The sequence below is a fragment of the Mesoplodon densirostris genome, chromosome 7 (genome assembly GCF_025265405.1).
Source record: "Mesoplodon densirostris isolate mMesDen1 chromosome 7, mMesDen1 primary haplotype, whole genome shotgun sequence".
Classification (NCBI taxonomy): domain Eukaryota; kingdom Metazoa; phylum Chordata; class Mammalia; order Artiodactyla; family Ziphiidae; genus Mesoplodon; species Mesoplodon densirostris.
The window spans coordinates 63,457,975-63,483,193 of NC_082667.1; the positions used below are offsets into that span (position 1 = coordinate 63,457,975).

At 49.1% G+C, this 25,219-nt stretch overlaps 1 protein-coding gene across 1 annotated transcript; it reads right to left on the reverse strand.

Moving 5' to 3' along the window:
* Positions 1-303: 303 nt before the first annotated feature.
* On the reverse strand, positions 304-25,192 carry LOC132494186 (NADH-cytochrome b5 reductase 2). Its single transcript, XM_060105208.1, is given in 11 exon segments — positions 304-464; positions 467-475; positions 1,386-1,485; positions 2,623-2,708; positions 3,398-3,481; positions 4,100-4,229; positions 4,505-4,611; positions 7,370-7,442; positions 7,693-7,836; positions 24,794-24,820; positions 24,962-25,192. Coding segments are annotated over 11 exon segments (1,152 nt in total).
* Positions 25,193-25,219: the final 27 nt, after the last annotated feature.

A 25,219-nucleotide genomic window follows, 5' to 3' on the forward strand; every position in this document is an offset into this window, starting at 1 on the left:
CCACAGAGCCACACTCAATGGCTATCTGCTTTGCACTGAATTTTATTTCACTAAACTATGGGAAAAGATACTGAAATGGAATTCCTTCAAGCCTCTTCAAGCAAGGAGGCCTCAGAAGCTACTTTATCTTGAGTCTCTTGAGCCTTTTTCTTAGCCCCACACCAAAAGAGAGGAAGGAGCGCCAGTATACACAAAGATGCATTACGAGGGGCTTTTGAACACTTCCCAGTACAACATGGTGAAGCTGAGCTCAGTGTGAAACATGAACGGGACCAGGCAAATTTGCTAAGAGGAAGGGAGGCATTAGTAGGTGAAAATCATGTCCTCGGTGTAACCCAGTTTCTCCAAGTTAGGGTGTGTGGCTCTCTGGATCAGGGGTGGTGGGCCACACACCAGGATGAATGAGAACCTCCCAGGAGGAGGGAGATGCTCCTTGATCGTGTCCTCAGTAATGAAGCCTGACTGTACTTCCAGCCTGAGATTAAGCAGAAAAAAGCTGTTGCGGTGGCCAGGTTGCGTCCCTGACCCCAGGCCCCCTGCCCGCCCGCCCTCCCTCAAGCCGGGGAGAGGGACACAAGGCTACTCACCAAGGCTTAGACATCTGCACTACTGCTCTCCGCAGAAAGCTGGGAGTAGAGGACGTGGGGGGCCCAGGGAGCCCTTTTCAGTATTTACCCCAGACCCCAGGCTCACTGCTGGGGCTCTGAGTCCCTGGCTGGTGTCTGCCTGCTGTAAGCACCGGCGCGGGTGAACGCCACCGTGAGACAGATGCACCCGGGTGCGGTGTGAATCGAGGCCGTGAGCAGGAGCTGTCCCGGGCAGAGGGCGCTGTGGTTGTTTGGGGACTGGCTCGTTTGGGTGGCGCCCTCTGCTGGGAAGTGAGCTGTATGAAGAGGCAGGCCCAGCTCAGCGCTGGGTGAGAGAGGCAGCCTGCCAGCGTGAGGGCTCTGTGGGGGGCAGCGTGCGCAGTGGCGGCCGGGGCTGGCTGGGGCTCAGCTTATGAGGACCGCTGTCCTAGGTGAGGTGCGGGGTGCGGGGTGAAAGGGTCAGTGGCCGTACGGGAGGCAGTGTGAGTGATGGCTCTGTGGCATCAGATGGCTCTAATGCCGTGTGGAGTGGGTGTTCAGGGTGGCCCGGGGCCTCAGGGTCCCCCCTGACGTTCATAGTAGTGCGTGGAGTGCCGCTGAGATATCAGACACCTACCCTCTACTGCCCTTATAAGCAGGTCATCCCAAATCCTCTCTCCCTCAAATTCCTGCATTTCCCAAGTAGAGACATAGTCAAAGGCCTCAGCCAACCAGCCCAGAACCAACCAACCCAGGGACTGGCCCCTGACTGGGTCAAGGGTTGGAGCTGACCCACGGTGGGGACAACGGGGACCTTACCAACAGGAGGCTTGTCCAGGGTGTACCACAGGTTGAACCGCTTTGGGTGAGTTCTGGCAACTTCCTCAAGCTCCTTTCTCACCAAGATCTCCTCCTCTGTCTAGAAAAGAAGCAACATGAGCCTCACCCCTCCAGGGCGTCCTGCTTGTTCCCCAGACTCAGCACACAGATCAGCACGTTCCTGCCCCAGCCACCCCACTCTAGCTTGAGTGCTCCCTGCAGACTCTGGGCCAAAGAGTTCTGCTGAGGCTCCAACACAACAAACGCCCTCTTGTGGAGGGAGGCGTTGGGTGACTGCCCTCCAGCTGGAAGGCTGTGTCTGAACACTGGGGGTCCCAGCCCAGCTCCTGCATCCACTCTGAGCGCCAGGCAAGGCAAACCGGACTGGCCCAGGATCTCCTGCAGGGAATGCGAGGAGCTAAGGCAGTGATATATGACATGATATATATAATCTATGGCACTGGAGAGCTACAGCAGAGGGAGATAGAGGTTGTAGGCTCCGCTGGGGAAAGTGCACAAAGCCAAAAGATCTGTTGCAGGCTCAGAGATGCTGCACACAAGACCTGGACCATAACACTCATCACAATCCTTGTCCCAACAATTCTACTTCTGGGATTCTGTTTAACAAAATAATCTAAGCCTAGGCACAATTATTCATCACTGTATCATTTATAACTGTGAAAACTGAAAACAACCTGAATGGAGAAGATTTAGTAATGATGGTGCGACTTGATATAGACTGATGAAAATATTTATAAAGAGTTTTAATAAGAAAATGCCTGTGTGGTAATGTTGAGTAAAAAAACTAAAAATGAAAAACTATATATATATATATATATATATATATATATATAATTGTGAATATATAGCATGTATAGAGCAAACAAAAGAAGAAGTAAATTATTTATATACTTCCATATTTTCTGAAATTTCCACTAAGGGCAAGGCATCTATGATTTTACATTGGGAAAAGCATAGAATTAAAGAAAGAAGGAAAGCTTAGTGCTTATGGTTGTTTGGGGAGACAGAGTTAAAAAACAAAAACAAATGGAAAAACAGGCCTGGGCTCAGCTTCTATGGCTGCCAGCAGCCCTACTTGAGCCCAGTGAGCCCTCCCATAGCTGCAGGCGCCCGAGCAGCCTGACTATGGTGAGTGGGGAGGAAAAGAATGCAGAGGCCGGCTCAGCAAACAGTGGAACATTCCTTCCTCGCTCAAGGCTGACTCAGCAGAACTGACCTGGTTGGCACAGACGAGGGACATCCTGGTCTTGTCACTGGGCTTCTTGGTGATGCAGCGGATGAGCTGCAGCATGGGTGTAACCCCTGGAACACAGCTGGCAGGCAGGCCGGGTTTCCCTCCCCGACTGGTGCTCACAGTCCCTGGTCTGCAGCAGCTTCGCAAGTTTCCTTGGCCCCAGTTACTTCTCTCACTTCTGTCCCCAGAACTCAAAGTGCAGAACCACCCTTCATTTTGGTTTTCCCTTCTAATGCAACAACCCATCAAAAGCACGTCTCGTTTTCACATGGCAGTGGCTCCCTAACTGTCTGCCTAAGGTGAGTCAGGCACCTGTCTGAGCTCTTCAGTGTCCTCATTTGTAAAACAGATTTAATGACAAGTAAATGGGACAGTTTAAAGAATGCCCGTTATAGTGCCTGGCACGTTGCAGTTCTCCTTACACGTTTGTTCTCATCTTTCAGGCATTCATTTTCAAGGGATGGGGAGCATCAGGCTTGAACAGGATCCAGGAGCCCTTGGGGGCCCGTGTGGGCCTGCCCAGCCTGGCCCTCAGCCTCACCTTAGAGGCTCCAGGGGCTCGTGGGGCAGCCACCATGTTGGTTAAGGGGAGCAGGGCGTCCAGGGTCAGTGTCGAGACCTGTCATTGACCCTGCATCCTCATCTCAAAGAGCCAGGGAAGGAACCTCTCACATCACCCCTTCTAGGACCAAATGACTCCAAAGTCAGAAAGGCCTCAGGGCTCACCCTGTGGATGAAGCCCCCCGTAGCCTCTTGCCTGTGCCCCCAGCAATCATTCCCAGGTGATGGACCAGTTTATTTTCAAGCTCACTCGTTTTGTATGGTTTGAACGCAAACTTCCCTGAAAACACAGAGGATACTTCTGATGTCTACAGCTCTTGACTGAGAGCCTGCAAAACATCACTGAGTTCCTTGGGCCTCCCAGAAAGCAAGTCCACCTAAGGGAGTGGCTATGCCATTTTAAACCAGAGGAGAAAGCCAGGGTGGCCTCCTTAGCCAGCCCTGGTCCACCGGGGCCCAAAGTGGGAGTAGACCCTGGGCATCCTTGGGGGAATAACTGCACCTCTTCTTCTGAGGAAGGAGAAAGGCAGGCTGAAGTTAACATGGAGTGTCACACAGCACTCTCACCCACAGCAGCGAATGAGTAAGTGATGAGTGTGTGAGCAAATGGATGAGTGTGCATTCCATCCATCCATCCACCCATCCTCCATTTTTCAGCAACAGCAAGTGCCTTTCGTGCATCAGGCATTGTGCTGGAGATACAGTGATGAGGAAACACCAAATCACTCCCTTACCTTCATGAAGCTTATAATCTCATGAAGTGGGTGTGTGAATGAATGTATGAAGACTTCAAGGACAAGTCCATGTGACTCAAATCTGAGGAGCTTTCTAGAACAATGGAACAACCATAGGCATCTTCTTCCTCCTAGCTGGAGGCCCAGTGTGAACTCCCCAGTACCTGACCCATGATAGAACAGGCGCCCGGATGGCCCTTGAAAAAGGATGGTGTCCCCAGTTTTCATGTTCTCCAAGTACTGAGTCATCTTCCCCCCTTTTGGATGATTAGGGTGTACATTTTTGAAGTAGATCTGAAAAATAAGGCAGCATGGTTTTCACACCTTCAGCCCCGAGGCCACAGCCACACACAGCTCAAGAATACACTTGCTACCAGAAACCATGAGGAGCAAATCCTCTGCACTCACGGTTGCTCTAAAGCAACACCTGAAGACTTCACTAGGTCAACAGCTTCACTGTTAAATGACACCGCTGGGAAGCCCTGTCCAGGGCACGTGCCCCTTCTCTGCCCACCACCCTGAACAAGCTTGTAGCGGTGAGGCAGCTGGACATGGCAGGCATCATTTACCTTGATAATTAAGTCCACAAAGCCTAGATCCTCATCACTGGACACAGGCGTGTAAGCCCTGACCACCAACACACTATCAATTTTGGCCAAGAGATTAACATAGTTACCTACAGAAAAGGTACCAGATGTTAAGACTGGGCAGGGCCCAGCCTAAACAGGACCAAAGATTTCTCTAAAGGACTGAGCTTTGGTGGCGGAGGGGGTGCATAGCACAACAGGGTGCATGAGAGGAGGGCCAAGGAGGGAAGGAGCCCAAGTCCAGGATGCCTAGATCCTAGGCCTGCCCTTATCACTCCATGTGCAAGCCTGGACAAGTCACTTCACCCCATACCTGCTCTGACTCCATCACAGCGTAGCTGTGAGCTTCACACACAGGAAGCCTACTGTCAGTGCAGGCTTACCATGTCAAAGTGCTCTGTGGGACAGGAAGAGCTAATTAAAGTTGGAGGCTGAGTACTAAAAATTAAAGAAAAGTGGGCTTCCCTGGTGGCGCAGTGGATGGGAGTCCGCCTGCCGATGCAGGGGACACAGGTTCGTGCCCCGGTCTGGGAAGATCCCACATGCCGCGGAGCGGCTGGGCCCGTGAGCCATGGCCGCTGAGCCTGCGTGTCCAGAGCCTGTGCTCTGCAACGGGAGAGGCCACAACAGTGAGAGGCCCGAGTGCCGCAAAAAAAAAAAAAAAAAAAAATTACAGAAAAGTGTTTCCTTTTTAAAGCAAAATATGTTGCCTTCATAAAGTCATTTCTTCCTAAACTGTATGTATCACTGGGGTCTATGAATGAATCACAGCTCCCTCATCTGTATCCTGTTCCCTGGCATGGAGCAGGCCTGGGCTCACAGGTATGCAGGGCTCCAGGATTTAGACAGCCATGGACCGTGAGTTCCAGCAGCAGCACTGTGTCTCCCTGGCCCATGGCTCTGCTGAAGGGCGGCAGGGAAACTTTGAACCATGTAATTCTGTCCCCCCAGGGTAGACAGGAACAGACCAGGGTGGCCAGAGACCTATGGATCATGACTACGTGATCCAGTGTCACATGATGGGCTAAGCCACTCAGATTTCTGCTGCATCCAACATGGGAGACTTCAGTGACTAAGGCAATTAGTGGTGAGGGCAGAAGCTGCTATCAAGAGATGCCAAGAGACAAAGGCAAGAGGAAGTTCTGAGCCAGAGTATCTGAGGGGGTAGAAGCTGTGTGTGCACAGGACAGAGAGAGAACATATGCAGACAGAAGCAGAGACCCAGGGAGGAGGAGGAGGAGAAGGGCAGGAGGGAGGGAAGGAGGAAAAGGAGGAGGGGGCACTGCAGGGGCCAAACCCAGTCTTTGAAGGGCCCTGAAGCCTGAGGTGCAAACGCTCTGGGTTAAGAAAGGACAGGCTTAGGATGGACAAACAACAAGGTCCTACTGTATAGCACAGGGAACTATATTGAATATACTGTGATAAGACATAATGGGAAAGAATATGAAAAAGAATATATATATGTATAACTGTGTCACTTTGCTGTAGAGCATAAATTAACACAACATTGTAAATCAACTGTACTTCCATAAAATTAAAAAAAAGAAAGGACAGGCTCAATGACTCTGGCTATGCCCTGGCTGGGAACCAGGGATACCCAGGAATAAACACCAGTGGCAGCTTCCTGCTGAGAACTCATCTGATACTGGAAACCTTAGACAGACTCTTTCAGATGCAGCCAACCTGGGCCTGGCCTGGCAGCAACCTCAGAGAAAACGGGGCTGCCCGGCTGGTCCCGCAGACTGCATCTCTAACCAGCTTCATTTCAGCAGAGCTGGCAAGCATGAGCAATCTCCAAGCCTTCACAGCAGACTCTCCCTGAAGCCTCTAAATTACCTTGTGCACTAACTGTGCACTGCCCACACCAGGGCTGAGGAGAGAGTGGGTCATGACGGTTTCTAAGAAATTCTGTTTCTCAGAGGTTTTATTCTTCAGCCTTCTTGCCAATAGGGCTGGTCTCACCAGCCAGGCAGAGGGCTCAAGGCAGGCTGACACCCAGCTCTCACGGATGAAGAGGGAGAGAGGAAGCAGCAAGGAGGCTCAGGGGCCAGGCTGGCTGCCTAGTGGGTAATTTCATCACCTGAAGAGGTGGCGTCAAGCTTTTGTCCCATGCACCCAGGACAAGCAGGCTATGGATGAGGACCTCCACCAGGAAGGCAACAGCACTAGCAACACAGAGTTTCAGGCTGTGGGCCTAGCAGAGCGCGAAGACTGACGCAGCCACCTGGTGGAGGTACAGATTAGAAATGCGATAACTCGGAACTCTAGGACTGCTAGGCTCATATCCACAACGGGTCCCTCCTTTCGTGCATGCGTCTGAGGACCCTGCTGAGAATCCACGTACTGGAGGGGAAGGGCACCAACCCCCTCCTGCCCCTCCAAACCGTCTGGGCCTTTCTCGTGACAGTAGGGGAACATCAATTCCTCCCATCCGTCCTAAGTGCAGAGCACTTTACAGTTTCTGAATTTTCACATCCATCAGTCACTTAATTCTCACAACAATGCAAGTAGCAGACAGGCCTGGGAAACCCCATGTCATAGACAGAGTCTCAGAGAGGTTGAGGGACTTGCTTAAAATTGCCCAGCAAGGAGCTGGCAATGGGATCTTAGACCTTCTGACTCTAGACTCAGTTCTTTTCAATGCTCATTAAGATATTGCTTTTGTGTCAGCCCCAATGGAACAATGAGAAAGGGAATGGACTGTCCCTAAGCCTATCTCCCTACCTCTTTGAGCGTATGTGGCTCAGGAAAGGTAGCAGGGCAACCTCTACACCTCAGCCGAGTTTCTGATAGGAGCAGAGTGCCCGCAAGGCCCAGGTCCTGGTGACGACACCAAACCCCACTCACCTACGGGAAGCCCTAAGGCATGGTCCGGCGAGGGCAGTCCAAAGCGGAACCTTCGAGTGTTGTAGCTGATTTGCTAATAAAACAGAAAACAGAGGCAGGCTCTGTCAGCTTTCTGGAAGCTTTGCTGGGCAGCTCAGATGCCTGGGAAAGGAGCTCCCAGCACACATACAGACAGTGGCAGTGGGGAGCAAACTAGAGGCCATGGAAGGCCCATCCCACTGCCCTGGCCTCCCCAACCAACACATCCCCCACCGCTTTGTCTTCCCCTCACATCACCCCCCCATCCTGCCCCTGACAGCAGAGGGGGAGGGCTGACCCATCACCTCTTTCTCAGTCAGGGCCAGCAGGAACTTGGCTTCAGGGTGCTGTAAGGTTATAGGACGTCTCTTCCTTATGTTCTTGTTCTTCGGGGCCAACAGGAGCACAGTGGTCCCAATAACAGTGATGGCGAGGAGCAGGGATGTGTCCTACCAGACACATGTGAGCAGGGCACCTCAGGTCCTGCCTGCCCCGGGCAGGACAGCTCTCAGGCCCAGCGGCACCCGCTCCACACCAGAGGCATGTATGAAGCCAGACTGTGCCTAAAAGAAACTAGGCAGAGGTAAAGGTACTAAACTAGAAGGCAGGCTCAGCCTCCGGTGGACCTGGAGGCTGGGAGGGGCCAGCTACAGATCAGACAAGGAGGGATGCTTTAAACTCCCAAGTCTGATGGCCCAGGAGTGCTAACGTCACCAGGCCTTTCCTGCCCATCTGCCTCTATCCTGGCTACAGCCAAGGGTGCAAGCCCTGGCAGTCCCCTCCTTGAGGTGGAAGGGGTGAGGATGTCGCTTCTAGTACACAATTTGGAATGAGGGCTCCAACCCCCAGGGACAGAGCTAGGGAGGGGGGATTAGCTGCTGAGCTAAGAGGGATGGGGCTTGCTTCCTCCACTCCCCTCTTTGTGTCAGCCCCAAGGGAACAATGAGAAAGGGAGTGGACTGTCAGCCACCTGCTGGCTAGGGCAGGGGTAGGGGTGGGGTGAGTACCTCTGTTGCCAGAGCTGCTCCAGGTCTTTGCTCAAAACCCACCAATGCCCACCGTTAGCAGGAGTGAATATATATTTTTAACTTGAAGGGTTCAGAGATAAGAAAAGGAAGCTCTACACACACAAAAGAAAAAAAAAAAAAAAAACAGATGGAACCAGCTGGGACCAATAGGGCAATGAATCTGACCTCCAACACACCCTGAGTCTCAACTTACTACATTAGCATATTAAATGATGCACCTATTGGTGGCCAGGACCTGACATTAAGGACCAAAAAAGGATAAAAAGGGGGTGGCACCCCAGTCCCTCAGAAAAAGCCCTGCCCCTCCCCGTAGACTACTGCATATGCCTCCACATAGGTCTCACTCCTCCTCCGGTTGTCTTTACTCTTTAAAGTTAAACCCCTCTCACCAGCTGGGTGAGAATTTGATCTGTGAACTTAGTTCCCACTTCTCCATTCTCTGGCCACTGAATAAAGACTGTGCTGGGTCAATCACAGCTTGGGTTTCGTTATTCGCCTCCTTGAACCCAAACAGAAAAAAAAACCTCCCTCGCCAAGGCTGAGAGCCTCCACTGGGCTAGGGCTGGAGCAGGGTCCATACGACTTAACTCGGTAACAAATTTTGGCGTCCAATGGGGGGCCCATTCCATCTGGTAACTCAGGGCCTACTCGCCAACAAGGCAAGTTAAATAACTGAGCAGTTTGCTCCAATTCTGGATCCCTGGGCCAGTGAAGGCTACTAAATTAAGCTTGAGATCAAAAAGCAGCTAAGAATCAAGTGGGGTGCTCCCCAGGTTAAGACCCCCCACCCCGGCACATCTCCAAGGATACTTGCTACAGATTGGTGTAGTGTCCAGGCGATGCCCAACACAGGGGGCGCTGACCCCACTTCAGTCAATAAGGCCAATGGTGGTTGTAGGGGTTGGCTAATTAAGGGAAAGGATCCTGGCCACCTGCTTGGAGCCAGACCTCTGCCGAGAAGACTGGACTGGACAGTTGGTTGTCTAAATTGAGCCAATGCTCTGATAACGGGGGAGGCGAGATTGGACAATTGGTTGCCTGAATGGACTGGACGGGAAGCCCTCCAGGCCACCACATGGTAAGAACATCTTTGTTTTGTGTGTGCAACGTAAGCCCTAGTCTCTGTTCTTGATAAGGGTGAAACTTCAATCTCTGTTCTATGTGGCCTTGTTTGCCCTGATGTTCTTGGAAATACTTGCCACAACTGTGGGCATGGGTCGAGCACTTAAAGGCCACTAGGGTGCTCTCCACTGGAAGACTCCTGTGAAAGGATAAGTCGGTCATGGACCAGGGTAGATGAGCACTAGGTATCCTGCCAGCTGGAAGCAGATATCCATGTAAGTTGGCACACTGTAAAACACTCACAGCCCTGACCCCTGCAGCTCTCCCGACTCTAGGATATAGTCAAAAATCCAAAAGCACATCTTCTGTATTGGTTCGTCTTGCCCTAACTTGCCATCCTGGGGCAGGGTATATGGCTCTGTTGGGTAGGTCTCTCCCCATTACCCTCTATCACAGATCCCTAGGGGATCCTTCCTCTGAGACACAAACCCTTTAAAAATCTTATTTTTGCCAGATTTCCGGAAAATCACCGTCTAGCCAGAGAAGGAAGAAGAGGACACCCAAATCATCCAAAGTCCTTGAGTCCTTGCAGCTGAGAGTAAAGACAACTGGACACATTCCAAATGGGCATTCGGCCTCCCTGCCTGATTGCCTGTAATCAAGCAGGGTCAAGCCCTTTTTGAACAAGCCTCCTTGACTGCCAGAGAGGCTCTCCGAGCAATTTATCTGATTAGAGAACGCTTATTTCCCATTCCTCCTTTACCCTATCTCCGAGGACTGCTCACTGAAAGCACTCACCTACATTGGGTATCTCCTACAGTCCCACAGTAGGCCTGGAAACATCTACTTGCTAACTTAGAGGGGACTTTATAACTAGGGCCCTCTTAGACAGCATGTCCCCTTCCAGCCCCTGTGAAGATTGGTTCAGATTTCAGTTAGAGTGCCTAGACAACTTGGTGTGGGCCAGATCCTCTGGGATCTGTGTTGCTACCAACCCTAGGAAGAGGCCACTGGGAAGCTGGAAACAGACCAGAAATAAGGACTCCCCACTATGGGTAACCAAGCCTCTGTCCTAGTGAAATTGCTGCTAGGGTGCATTCTCCTTAACGGGAAATTCTTCGAGTACTGCCCACTACCAAAGAGACAGCTTATTTTCTTTTGCAACACCATGTAGCCCCAATATAAACTGGCAGATGGAGAAAGTTGGCCAACTAATGGCTCGCTAAATTATACTACTATTTTTCAATTGGATCTCTATTGCCAGCATTTAAAAAAATGAGATGAGATCCCCATGTACAATGTTTCATGGCACTTAGCCAAAACAAGGGCCTCCATAAAAAATGCAAGGCTAGTTCAAATCTCATTCTCTCTCAGTTTTCCTCCCCTGGGATCTAGTCCAATGCACGTCCACAGAGTTCAGTACCAGAACTCTGAATCAATAAGGTACTCCCCCTTTGGGAGGTCCCCAATGGAGAGGGGGGTGCTGACCACCATGTATGTACCTCTCTCTTTCTCAGATCTATACAACTAGAAGGATCAATCCCAGGGTTTATGGGAAGACCCCCAAGGGAGTCCTTAATTTAGTCTGGGGAATATTCCACTCTCATTTCCCCACTTGGGTGGATGTCCAAACCCTTCTAAAATATCTTATTCTCTGGGGAAGAAAAGGCACTGATTATAACTAATGCAAGGGAGAAAGTGGATAAGACCAATCAAAATTATGCAGGGCACACTGTATAACAGCTTGGAGCCCCAGCCATCCCTGACACGGACCCTGGGTGGGATCATCAAGAGGAAAACAATTGGCAGAACCTCACACATTTCAGGGATTTGATTCTTAAGGGCTTAGTCAGCGGGGAAGAAACCCTTAAACTGAAGTAGGGTACAGGGAGTCATCCAGGGACCGGAGGAAAATCCCTCAGCCTTCCTTGAGTGCCTAAGGGAGTGTCTCCAAGTGTATGCAAATATAATCTGAAGCCATTGGAAGGGCAGGCCACTCTTAAGTCCCAGAGCGCCCCAGACACTGTGAGAAAATTACAAAAGTTGGGGAGAGGGCCCACCATGCCCACTTCCCAGGTGGTGGAATCAGCACTTCGGGTGTTCAACAACCGGGATCTGGAGGTGAATGCAAAGGAAGATAAAGAAGCAGAATGAACTGCCAGTATTCTGGCTTTAGCGATTCAGGGTCAATCGACCTCCCAGGAATGACGGCCCCCCAAGGGACCCTGTGACATTGATGAGTCGCCCTGCATTTCAAAGACCACGCCCACAGTGGAGAGAAGGGCTTAAAACCAATCAGTGTGCAAACTGCATGGAGGAGGGTCATTGGAAGGGAGAATGCCCCAAATGCCTCGGAAGGAAACTAGGTGGACCATTGTGTCCTGGCCCAACCTCACTGGTTGCGCACATAAAAGAAGAAGAGAACTGAAGGGGCCTAGGTGCTCCTCAGAGCACCCTGGAAATTACCCCTGAGGAGCCTCAGCTGACCCTGACCATAGGGGGTAAAAAGGTTGACGTTTTAGTTGACACAGGGGCCACCTTCTTGTTCTTGAACACTCGACAAGGCAAAATGACCAAAGATAAATGTAAGATCATGGGAGTGGAAGGGAAGCCACAGGAGTGCAATTTTATAGAGCCCTTTCAGTGCGCTTTGGAAGGAAAAACGTCATCTCAGTCTTTCTTATATATCCCGGAATGCCCAATTCCTCTAATAGAAAGAGACTTACTATATAAATTGGGAGCTACAATTTATCTCAGAGACAAAAACCTTATCATTGAAATACCCGAGACCACCTTCCATTCTGTAGCCCTAGCGCTACCACCCTCTGACAATAATAATGGCCCAATTCACCTTGAGGGGATTAACCCCTCAGTATGGGCCCACGACAGAGCCCATACTGTTGGCAGAGCCAGGAGGGCACCACCAGTCATAGTCAAGCTGTGACCCAACTACAATCACCCAAGTAAAAAGCAATACCCCTTAAAGCAAAGAAGCCCTAGTAGGCATTAAGCCTATAACAGAAAGCTACTCAAACAAGGGCTTCTTAGATCCTGTCAGTCCCCTTACAACACTCCTATTCTTCCGGTAAAAAAATCCAAATGGGAAATACCAGCTAGTTCAGGACCTCCAAGCAGTAAATGAAGCTACGGAGAAAATTCACTCCTGGTGCCCAACCTGTACACATTACTCTCTATCCCAAACCCTGAGAGGATCTGGTATTCAGTGTTAGACTTAAAAGATGCCTTCTTTTGTGTGTCCTTAGCCCCAGTATCTCAATAGATTTTTGTATTTGAATGGCAGGATCCCTACAGCTCTAGAAAAAATTATTGTACTGGAAGGTTCTGCCCCAGGGACTTAAAAACTGCCCCACCCTTTTAGTAAAGGTTTTAGCTAAAGATCTTAGTGATCTTGAGTTGAACAGCGAACTATACTTCAATATGTGGATGACATTCTAATCGCCAGCCCCACCAAAGAGCTTTCTGACCATAACAGTTAGCACCCTGTATCATCTGGCTGAGAGAGGATATAAAGTTTCAAAGCAAAAAGCCCAGATCTCCCTCCAGTGGGTAGAATACTTAGGATTTATAATAGAAAAGGGGCACATGTTGCAGCAAAAATAGAAATGAGATTTTTCTGATAAACATGGAAAATAAGCAACAATGAACAGGCTGGGGAAACAGCATAAACAGGCCTGAAAGAGTTAAGCAATCTTGGTTATTCTTTAGCTGTTACTACAAACAAACACTTGTAGCTAGACACATCCTTCACAAAGCTAAACAAAGCTAATTACTCTCTGATTCCATATGAATTGTACCCTGCACCTGGCATTTACTCTCTGCATTCTCTTGTAGCAAATTACCCCTTGTAGCTGTTTACATTTCAGAAAGAAGGTCGCAGGCCGATAACCCAGAGATGAATGGACCCAATTACCAGGCTGCCTGACAGCAGCAGTGACTGTTTTAAAATACTGCAAGAAGAAGAAGAATGCAAGACCTTCACCACTTTGTTCCTTATCACTTATCCTGGACTGCAAGTTCCACCTATAAGACCCTCTGCAATTCCCCAAGACAGGGGGGCACAGTTCTTGAGGTGCTAGCCTACTGTGTCTTCCCTTCTTCCTGGCAAGAAAAATAAAGCCATCTCTCTCTTCCTCCAAAATCTCTGCCTCCGTATTTCTGTTCGGCATCGGTGCACAGGAAAGCTGAAATTTCGGCAACACACAGGGTACTATCTAAGGAGAAGAAGGAACTGGCTTGCCAGATGGCACCCTCTAGTATGAGAAAACAGCTCTGGGGGTTCCTAGGGATGGCCGGGTTCTGCTGTATATGGATCGCCAACTTTGGCTTAGGTGCTAAGCCCTTGTATGAACAATTAAAGGGAAGGACCCTGACTCTTTTGAGTGGACCCCCAATTGTGACCGGGCATTCCTGAAAGTGAAAAACCACCTCATAAGAACCCCCGCATTAGCCTTACCCAACCTGAGCTGTCCCCTCCATCTATATATACTGAGAGAGGAGAAACTGCCCTGGGGGTGCTTACACAAAAACTGGGACCTCTGACTCAGGTTGTAACCTATTTTTCTAAACAATTGGACCAAACCCCTAAAGGATGGCACCTATGCTTACAGGCTGTAGCGGCTACTGCTCAGCCTCTCAAAGAAGCTAACAACTTAACTTTTGGACAGCCCCTGACTATCCAGACCAGCGGTCCCCAACCTTTTTGGCACCAGGGACGGGTTTCATGGAAGACAATTTTTCCACAGTCCGGGGGGTGGGGGGTGGGGATGGTTTCAGGATGATTCAAGTGCATTATATTTATTGTGCACTTTATTTCTATTATTTTTACATTGTAATATATAATGAAATAATTATACAACTCACCATAACGCAGAATCAGTGGGAGCCCTGAGCCTGTTTTCCTGCAACTAGATGGTCCCATCTGGGGTGATGGGAGACAGTGCCATCCGCAGCGTGTTGCTTATGTCCAATCTACTCGGTAATCTCGTTTTGGTTGCTGTCACTGCAGAAAACCCTGCTTCACAAAGATAGGATGTTGGAAATGCAAGCAGGCTTTTCAGTGCTTTTGTGGCAACCTCAGAATATTCCGCCTTGACTTTAATCCAGAATGTATGGAGATCTGACGTGGTCTCAAACAGACTTTTAAGGCCGCCATCATTTGCGATCTCAAGCAGTTGATCCTCTTCTAGCACAGACAAAGTTGATTCACCTGGCTTATTCACAAATGGGTCATGGATCCATTCCTTCCCAGTTCGGGGGTCTTTTGTGATTGGGAAATAATGCTCAAACTCTTTTGAAAGCTGAGATAGGTGATCATGCACCAGCTGGGAGAAAGAAGGCCCTGGCTTAGTCTCTTTCAAAGTCTCTGTTAATGTCTGAAACATGTCAAAAATCCCAATGTTCACTCGTCACCCCCATAATTCGTTTGGCTTTGAATGCAGCCAACTTATCTGCAGACTTGAACACAGCTGTCGTGCTCCCCTGAAGTGACAGATTGAGTTTGCTGAGCAGGTTGAATATGTCACACAAGCAAGTTTTGTGACCCATTCTGTGGCACTGAAATGTGCTGCCAGTGGTGACTGTTTTTCTAAAAGAAATCTCTGGAGTGGCTCTCTTAACTCAAAAACTCTGGCCAGTGATCTACCTTTAGAAAGCCACGTCACTTCTGTGTATAAGAGAAGATGTGTGTGCTCTGCGTCCATCTCCTCAAAGAGCTGTGCAATCAGACGTGAGTTAAGGGTATGTACTTTAATGTGGGTGATAATTTTAATCACATCCTGCAAAACGTTAAGTTCAGGTGACATTTTTCGGCTAGTCAGCATTTCTCTATGGATGACACAGCGTGTAGACTTACATTCAGAAGTGACTACTTTGACCCAAGTAGTGAAACCAGAAAGCTGTCCAGTCATGGCAGCTGCTCTATCCATGCATATACTGACACAAAATGACCAATTCAGTATTCCTGATATGTAATCATTCAAAGACTTGAATAGTTCTGCAGCTGTGGTATTGGTTGGCAACAAAAGTGCACTCAACATATCCTCATGCACATCCTCCTGAAAAATATATCGCACAAAAACAAGCATTGTTGCCTTGCTGTCAACATCGGTAGATTTGTCAACCTGGATTACGTACATGGTGACTCACTAATCCTCTCTAACAATTGTGCCTCAATATCCTCTGCTGTTTCACCAATTCATCTAGTTATGGTGCTAGCGAAAGAGGAACACGTGCCACCATTTGAACTGCAGCCTCTCCTGAAAGTTCACGACAAATGTCCTTAGCAGCAGCAGGATCAACTCATCACCAATACTAAGGGCTTCTCAGCTTTAGCAATGTGGTCAGCCACTAAGAATGATGCTCTCAGTGCAGACGTATTTGATGAAGTGGTGGCCTTCAATAATTGCTTCTGTTCTTCGTGTTCACCTTTTTTTTTTTTTTTGAAAGACTCCAAAGCCTTGTCTTTTCATGCAGGGTGCTTGGTCTCCATGTGGTGAAGCAGTTTTGGAGGTTTCATGGCTTCGTTGGATGGCCAGTCGCCACATATTATATACAAAGCGGTCTTGGAGAACGTGAATCACCTGTTGCAGTGAACCTGTAATTGAAGTAGAACTCTTGGTATTTTCTTTTAAATGCAGCTGTCTTTTTGTTGGCAGTCTTAGAGTCTTCTGCTATCTCATTATTGGGTCTTTCCCCCTTTTCAAAGAAGCTTTCCAGTGACATTTGTTTTTTACTCATTTTGGCTACTGCTAGCTTGTGGGCTTACCAAAACTGTGACTGAGACAAGTGCACAGTGCAGGAAAGAGGCGCAGACAGAAGTGGTAAATAAAATAATGGGCGGGCCACGTGCAGACTAAATTAAGTGTCGGATTCCGACTTAAAGCCTGCCACCAGATGCAGCTTAACTGTCACTTGACACTCACTGACAGGGTTTTGATATGAGTCTGCAAGCAAATAATTTATTATGATCTCTGTGAAGTCAAACCTCTCTGCTAATGATAATCTGTATTTGCGGCCGCTCCCCAGCACTAGCATCACTGCCTCAGCTCCACCTCAGATATTAGACATTAGATTCTCATAAGGAGCGCGCAGCCTAGATCCCTCACATGCACAGTTCACAGCAGGGTTTGCGTTCCTATGAGAATCTAATGTCACTGCTAATCTGACAGGAGGCGGGACTCAGGCGGTAATGCCAGCGATGGGGAGCGGCTGTAAATACAGATGAAGCTTTGCTCGCGCGCCTGTCGCTCACCTCCTGCCACATGGCCCGATTCTGGTCCATGGCCTGGGGGTTGGGGACCCCTGATCTAGACCTCCCATGACCTCTGAGCCCTCATTAAGGAAAGCGGGGGCAGGTATCCCCTAGTTCTGAGGCAGGGGATAGACAGGCCCCAGGCTGAGCAGCTGAAATTTGTCTCCAGACACTTAAAGATAAACACAATGGCAGGAGCAGAGAGGAGCTAAGCCCTGCTTGGTTAAAAAGATAAGGAGGTTACATACTTCCCATTCTTGAGGTCAAGAAGGCCTCCCAAAGTTCACATGAGCAGAAATGATCCTCAGGGGTCAGGGAAGGGAAGGGATGCTAACCCATAATATGTCCTGCCAACCTCCCAGAAACCCTCACACTGGAATCCATCTCGGCTAAAAGATGTGAGCACGCATGGGGGAGAGCCTGAGTCAGATCAGATATGGGAAGGAAGCAAGATGACTGGCCAGAGGAAAACAAAGACCCATAAAACTGACACTATATAAGCAATTTAGGACACCCCCAAAGCGTGACTCTCTCTCTGAACCCACCCGTGTGTTCCTTTTCACATGTACTCTGCTTCTAATAAATGCTTTACCCACTTCACTACCTTCCTTCTCTCTGCTAAATTCTTTTTTTTAATTTACTTATTTTTTAATGTTTATTTTCTTATTAGTCATCCATTTTATACACATCAGTGTATACATGTCAGTCCCAATCTCCCAATTCATCACACCACAACCCCCACCCCACCGCTGCTTCCCCCCTTGGTGTGCATATGTTTCTTCTCTACTTCTGTGTCTCAATTTCTGCTCTGCAAACCAGTTCATCTGTACCATTTTCTAGGTTCCACATATATGCGTTAATATATGATATTTGTTTTTCTCTTTCTGACTTACTTCACTCTGTATGACAGTCTCTAGATGCATCCACGTCTCTACACATGACCCAATTTCATTCTTTTTATGGCTGAGTAATATTCCACTGTATATATGTACCACGATTTCTTCATCCATTCGTCTGTCAATGGGCATTTAGGTTACTTCCATGACCTGGCTATTGTAAATAGTGCTGCAATGAACATTGGGGTGCATGTGTCTTTTTGAATTATGGTTTTCTCTGGGTATATGCCCAGTAGTGGGATTGCTGGATCATTCTATTTTTAATTCTTTAAGGAACCTCCATACTGTTCTCCATAGTGGCTGTATCAATTTACATTCCCACCAACAGTGCAAGAGGGTTCCCTTTTCTCCACACCCTCTCCAGCATTTGTTGTTTGTAGATTTTCTGATGATGCCCATTCTAACTGGCGGGAGGTGATACCTCACTGTAGTTTTGATTTGCATTTCTCTAATAATTAGTGATGTTGAGCAGCTTTTCTTGTGCTTCTTGGCCATCTGTATGTCTTCTTTGGAGAAATGTCTATTTAGGTCTTCTGCCCATTTTTGGATTGGGTTGTTTGTTTTTTTAAATATTGAGCTGCATGAGCTGTTTATATATTTTGGACATTAATCCTTTGTCCAATGATTCATTTGCAAATATTTTCTCCCATTCTGGGGGTTGTCTTTTTGTCTGGTTTATGGTTTCCTTTGCTGTGCAAAAGCTTTGAAGTTTCATTAGGTCCCATTTGTTTATTTTTGTTTTTATTTCCATTTCTCTAGGAGGTAGACCAAAAAAGATCTTGCTGTGATTTATGTCAAAGAGTGTTCTTCCGGGCTTCCCTGGTGGCTCAGTGGTTGAGAGGCCACCTGCCGATGCAGGGGACACGGGTTCATGCCCCGGTCTGGGAGGATCCCACATGCCGTGGACCGGTTGGGCCTGTGAGCCATGGCCGCTGAGCCTGTGCATCCGGAGCCTGTGCTCCACAACAGGAGAGCCCACAACAGTGAGAGGCCCATGTACCGCCCCCCCCAAAAAAAGAGTGTTCTTCCTATGTTTTCCTCTAAGAGTTTTATAGTGCCCGGTCTTACATTTAGGTCTCTAATCCATTTTGACTTTATTTTTGTGTATGGTGTTAGGGAGTGTTCTAATTTCATTCTTTTACATGTAGCTGTCCAGTTTTCCCAGCACCACTTATTGAAGAGACTGTCTTTTCTCCATTGTATATCCTTGCCCCCTTTGTCATAGATTAGTTGACCACAGGTGCGTGGGTTTATCTCTGGGCTTTCTATCCTGTTCCACTGATCTATATTTCTGTTTTTGTGCCAGGACCATATTGTCTTGATTACATCTCTGCTAAATTCTTTTTTCAAAGAAGACAAGGACCGAGGTCCCATTTCAGGCCTGATGGCCCTCGTGGTCTAGTGGCTAGGATTTGGAGCTTTCACTGTTGCAACCCAGGTTCAATCCCCAGTTGGGGAACTAAGATCCCACTTCAAGCCACCGCACTCCACACCCCCCACTCCCCAACACCCATCAAACCCTCCAAGTCCAAGCCATGCTTCTAGACAACCCAGCTGTGACTCTGAGGCTCCGTAATGTCCTTAACCTTGCCTCTTTGCTACCTCAGACAGGTCCAAAATTAACTCATCACTGTGAGGAAGTTCGGGAACAGGCTTAATGTCACAAGCCTGACTTAAAGAGCTCCCCTAGAGAGAATGCAGAATTGAAATGGTTCACTGCTGGGAACAGCTTTATGAAAGATGGAAAATGAAAGGCAGTATATGCTGTGGTTTCCATCACTGAAGTGGTAGAAGCTAAAGCCTTACCCTCTGGCTGCTCTGTTCAGAGGGCTGAATTAATTGTCCTAATCAGAGCACTAGAAGTGGGGAAAGGGAAAGTTGTCAGTATCTGCACTGACACTAAATATGCCTATTCAATCCTACACATCCATGGGGCCATGACACCCATGGGGCCACCTGAAAGGAGAAGGGAATCCTGACCTCAGGAAATAGACAGATAAGAAAGGGGGGTGTGGATCATACAGATGCTGAAGGCTATACTCCTATCGCAGTTATTCACTGTAAAGACCATCAAAAGAGAGAAGCAGAAATAATAAGAGGAAGTAACAGGGCAGATATGGCAGCTAAACAAGCAACAGAGGGTGGGGACAGACCTCAAATGCCACGGCTATCAGCTCCCCAGACCCTAACTCCTACACTCCCATATCCACTCCAGAAGAAAGAGAAAAGGCTTTGAGATGGGGCTATTTTAAAAGCCCAGAATAACTAGGATGGATGGTTAATGATCATGGGCAGCTGTTCTTCCTATCAGCTATTGTACTCCAAGCCATCTGGGAAGCTTACCAGAGCACACATTATGGGCAGGAGACCCTATATCAGTGGCTCATCAAATCCATGACTACTCCTCAAACAGGTGGTTGAAGCTTGCCCTATCTGCTTCCAGAATAACCCCAACACTCACCCCCACAAGGTCAAGGGAGTGACCCCCACCTAGTATAGATGCACATATCCAGGTCAGAACTGGCAAAGTGAATTTACAGTAGAGGCTTGGGCACAAGGAAATTTTAGGTATTTGTTGGGTCTGACTGACACCTTCTCCGGCTGGATGGAGGCATTTCCCACCCCAACACAGACCACCTTGGAGGTCTCTAAGGCCCTGCTCAAGGAACCGATCCCTCAGCTTGGGCTCCCTAAATCCACTCAAAATGACAATGAGCCCACCTTTATTTCTCAAACTACTAAAGGAGTCTCTAGAGCCCTAGGAATAAATAGAGTTTGCACTCTGCTTTGGAGACCACAATCCTCAGGGAAAGCAGAAAGAAGAAATCAAACTCTCAAAAGAAATTTTGCCAAATTATGTCAAAAGACTCATCAACCCTGGATCTCCCTTCTCCCCACAGCACTTCTAAGAATGCGAACAGCCTCTAAAGGAAAGCTCAGATTAGGTCCATATGAGATAATGTATGGGAGGCCCATTCCTGAAGGAGCCAGCTACAAGGCCAACCTTAGGGATATGGACTGACTGAAATATGCCGTACACACAGGGAAAATAATCAAGGCTTACACGCTGACGGGAATCAGGAATTGCCTTCCCCTTCTGACATGGTTTTACATCCTTTGTCCCCTGGGGGTTGGGTTTATTTGAAAACCTGGATGGCTAGGAATCCACAAGATCAGTTAGACCCCCAAGCAGATAGGACCTTATCTAGTAATCTTTCCCCCCCCCCACCCGCTGTACGCGGGCCTCTCACTGCTGTGGCCTCTCCCGTTGCGGAGCACAGGCTCCGGACACACAGGCTCCGCGGCCATGGCTCGCGGGCCCAGCCGCTCCGCGGCATGTGGGATCTTCCGGGATCGGGGCACGAACCCGTGTCCCCTGCATCAGCAGGCGGACTCTCAACCACTGCGCCACCAGGGAAGCCCATCTAGTAATCTTGACTACTCTATCTGCCTTAAAATTACGGGGCATTACTCCATGGGCCCACCATATCAGAGTGAAGACAGCCTGAGGAAGAAGTTACTGAGCCACACACTCAATACACCTGTGAACATGTCAAAGACCTTAAGTTACTTTTCAAAAGGACAAACTTACCAATAAATAAGTAATGTGATGGATAGGCTCAGTAGCTGGCCTTTTCATTGCTACTGCTTTACTTGGCTTCTGCTGTTTTGCCAAAACCCTCCCTCTGGCAAACATCTCCTCTGTCCATTCTGGATATAGGCATGTTAATATTAGAAGCAGGATGAATGGCTATTGTTTATTCTTCTCAACTCTCTCTGTCCTATCTCTTACAACTGTCCACGCAGAATGGGAATTCGATGCAATAGTAAATCTCTCAAGAATTATAGCCCTTGGACAAAATCTATCTCCACCCCTACCCTCAAAGTGACACCTATGGACTAAAGGTACAGTAAGTCCCCTACATACGAACCTTCAAGTTGTAAACTTTCAAAGATGTGAACATGCATCTGGTTCCAGCAAGGAACCAGAACCTGTGCCATCAACGTCAGGCGTGAGTGAAATTGCAGCTTGCCCTCCATCTCCTATTGCTGATGGGCCTTCAGCTCTACCATCTCCCACCTCCTCTCCCTCCTCCAGTCAGTAACTCCTCTTGCCTGTTCACTCGATGCCAGCACCTGTATGCCAGCTGTTGTACTGTACTACTGTACTTTTTAAGGTACTATAAGATTAAAAATGTTTTATTTTTTGTGTTTGTTTTTTATGTATTATGTGTGTGAAAAGTATTATAAACCTATCACAGTACAGTACTATATAGCCGATTGTGTTAGTTGGGTACCTAGGCTAACTTTGTTGGACTTACGAACAAACTGTACTTATGAATGCACTCTCGGAACTGAATTCATTCATATGTAGGGGACTTACTGTATTACATTTTTTTTTTTTTTTTTTTTTTTGCGGTACACGGGCCTCTCACTGTTGTGGACTCTCCCGTTGCGGAGCACAGGCTCCGGATGCGCAGGCTCAGCGGCCATGGCTCACAGGCCCAGCCGCTCCAGGCATGTGGGATCCTCCCAGACCAGGGCACGAACCCGTGTCCCCTGCATCGGCAGGCGGACTCGCAACCACTGTGCCACCAGGGAAGCCCCCCCGTATTACATTTTATCCCTAAGAACGACAACCTCACTCTCACCTTGGCTAACTGTTCTGCTAAACTTATCCCTCTTGAAATTCATATCCCATCCCTAACTCTGCTTTCCTGCTTGGATCTCACCCCTTACATTAACATTTCTAATGAACACAAAGCACTCACTCTGAAGAGCCATCTTGCTGCCACTGCTCCTATCAAATGCCCCTACCAAAGGGAGGAACTTACAATAACACCCTGGGGCTGCTCTGGACTCTGATCAATTCTTCTTCCATTACCCCACAATTTAATTCCAATTCCATTGCCCCAGCATTTGACTCCTACAGAAATCTCACCCATTGGTGCCCTCTGGACTGATTTGGTGGATACACACAAGGACCAGGTAGGAGATGTATTTATTGGGGAAGAAAAATGCCAGTTGTCTGGCATTTAGTATATGGCCCTCCTAAGGCCAGGGAAAAAGCCACTAGCCAAGAATCCCCCAGTAACCCCCTCTATGCAGGTGGGCCTCTCTCCCCACACTGCAAAGGCACCCTCTCTTGGGCTATCCACTTACAGAGGTGGTTTAACTCAGAAGTGCGTAAGGCATGGGCTCCCCCTGGGTATCTGCTCCTTGGTGGCCTGAGAATAAACCAATTGCCCCATCAGAACAACCCCAACTCCTCCTTCCCTTCTCTGAGATGGGCTCTAGCCTATGAGTGTTCAGATAATGCCCAGTTATGGGGACAAAGCACGCTAGACCAGCTAAGTTCTCGGAACCTAGGCATAACCATTCATAACGTCACCTAGCCCTGAGATAAAAGGGCAATAGGACTCATTCTGGCAGGAGGAGGGATTGCTCTCAGACTGGGGGGAGGGTGTCACATACCATGGAATTACTTTACAAAAATCTCATGTGGGCCCTTCAGTACTTGTCTAAAAATCCGGCGAATGCCTTACAAGGATCCGTACTTCTCTGGACTCACTAGTACATGTTGTTCTCGATAACAGGCTAGCTCTTGACTATCTCCAGGCTGAGCAAGGAGGCATATGCACAGTTATTAACAAAACCTGCTGCATGTATGTCAGTAACTCGGGCCAGATTGAGGTAAACATAAAAAAGATATATGAACAAGCTCAACGGTTACATAGATATAACACATGAGGTCCAGAGCCCAGCTCCATCTGGAATATGGTCAAACAGAGCCTCCCCAGCTGAAATTGATTTCTTCCATTTCTTGGCCCACTAATTGCTATTATCCTCCTGCTTATCTTCAGGCCTTGCCTCCTTAGCTGCCTTGTCAACTTTGTTAGTAAACAGCCTGAAGCCATCAAACTTCTCATGATACTAACACAAGGGTACTTGACACTGGGCCTGCAGCCTGGCCACAATCAGACTTATTTTAGGCTAGTCAGGGAACAGTTCTGCTCCTCTAATCCAGGGAAAAATTACGCCCAGGTTAAGCAGGAAGCAGCTTCAGAAGTCAGACCTTCCCCTTTCACGAATGAGGAGCAGGGGGCTTCCCTGGTGGCGCAGTGGTTGAGAGTCCGCCTGCAGATGCAGGGGACACGGGTTCGTGCCCCGGTCCGGGAGGATCCCACATGCTGCGGAGCGGCTAGGACCGTGAGCCATGGCCACTGGGCCTGCGCGTCCGGAGCCTGTGCTCCGCAACGGGAGAGGCCACAACAGTGAGAGGCCCGCGTCCTGCAAAAAAAAAAAAAAAAAAAAAAAGAATGAGGAGCAGGGCTTCCTCGGTGGCGCAGTGGTTGAGAGTCCGCCTGCCAATGTAGGGGACACGGGTTCGTGCCACGGTCCGGGAAGATCCCACATGCCGCAGAGCGGCTGGGCCCGTGAGCCACGGCCGCTGAGACTGTGCTCCGCAACGGGAGAGGCCACAACAGTGAGAGGCCCGCGTACCGCCCCCCAAAAAAAGGAATGAGGAGCAGTAACGAGGAAAGGGGTGATTTTGTTGCCAGAGCTGCTCGAGGTCTTCGCTCAAAACCCATCAAACCCCCACCTTTAGCAGGAGTGAACATAATAACTCTTTAAGGTAAAGGGTGCAGAGATAAGAAACTATACACAAAAAAAGAAAAACCCAGATAGAACCAGCTGGTACCAAGATGGTGATGAATCTGACCTCCAACAGACCCTGAGTCTCATTATACACTGATTTCGTTACATTAACATACTAAGTGACACACCTACCGGAGGCCAAGACCAGACATTAAAGACCAAAACAGGATAACAAGGGGGTGGCACCCCAGTCCCTCGGAAAAAGCCCTGCCCCTTCCCGGTAGGCTACTGCATATGCCTCCACATAGTAAGCCTCACTCCTCCTCGCTTTGTCTTTACTCTTTAAAATTAAGTCCCTCCCGCCAGGTGGGCGCGAAGTTGAACTGTGAACTTAGTTCCCCCGTCCCCATTCTTTGGCCCCTGAATAAAGCTTGTGCCTTATACTCGCTTGCTCAAACCCAAATGGAAAACGAGCTCTCCGGCCACCCGGCTAGGGCCCGGGTACGGTCCAAACGACTTACTTCGGCAGCACCTCTGAGTACTCCATTACCTTGGCGCCTCGGGACACACCAACACCCTGGGAGGCAGGGCAATGAGGCCTGGACACTTACCAGCCAGCGGCTCCGCAAGGTTCCCGCATCCGCCCCCCAGCCCGCCACCCTGCCTGCAAATCTGCCCGGAGCAGATTTGGGAAAGGTCCGCCCCGCCCTCTTCTCACGCCCCAGGCCAGCGCCAGGCCTCCTCCGGCTCCGCCCGGCCCAGCGCCCACCCCGCCCTTCGCGGGCCGCTGCTGACAGACACTGGCTGCCAGCCCTCTCCCCCAGCCTGTCCAGGTTCCCGGGCCCCGGCGGACTCCGCCCGGCTCCTGCCCGCCCCCTCGTCTCGGGCCTCTTCCCGCCGGGCCGTCTAGCCGCCGCCGGGAAGTCACCCGGACCCAGACACCGAACATGTCGTCGAAGTGGCGCTGTTTGGGAGG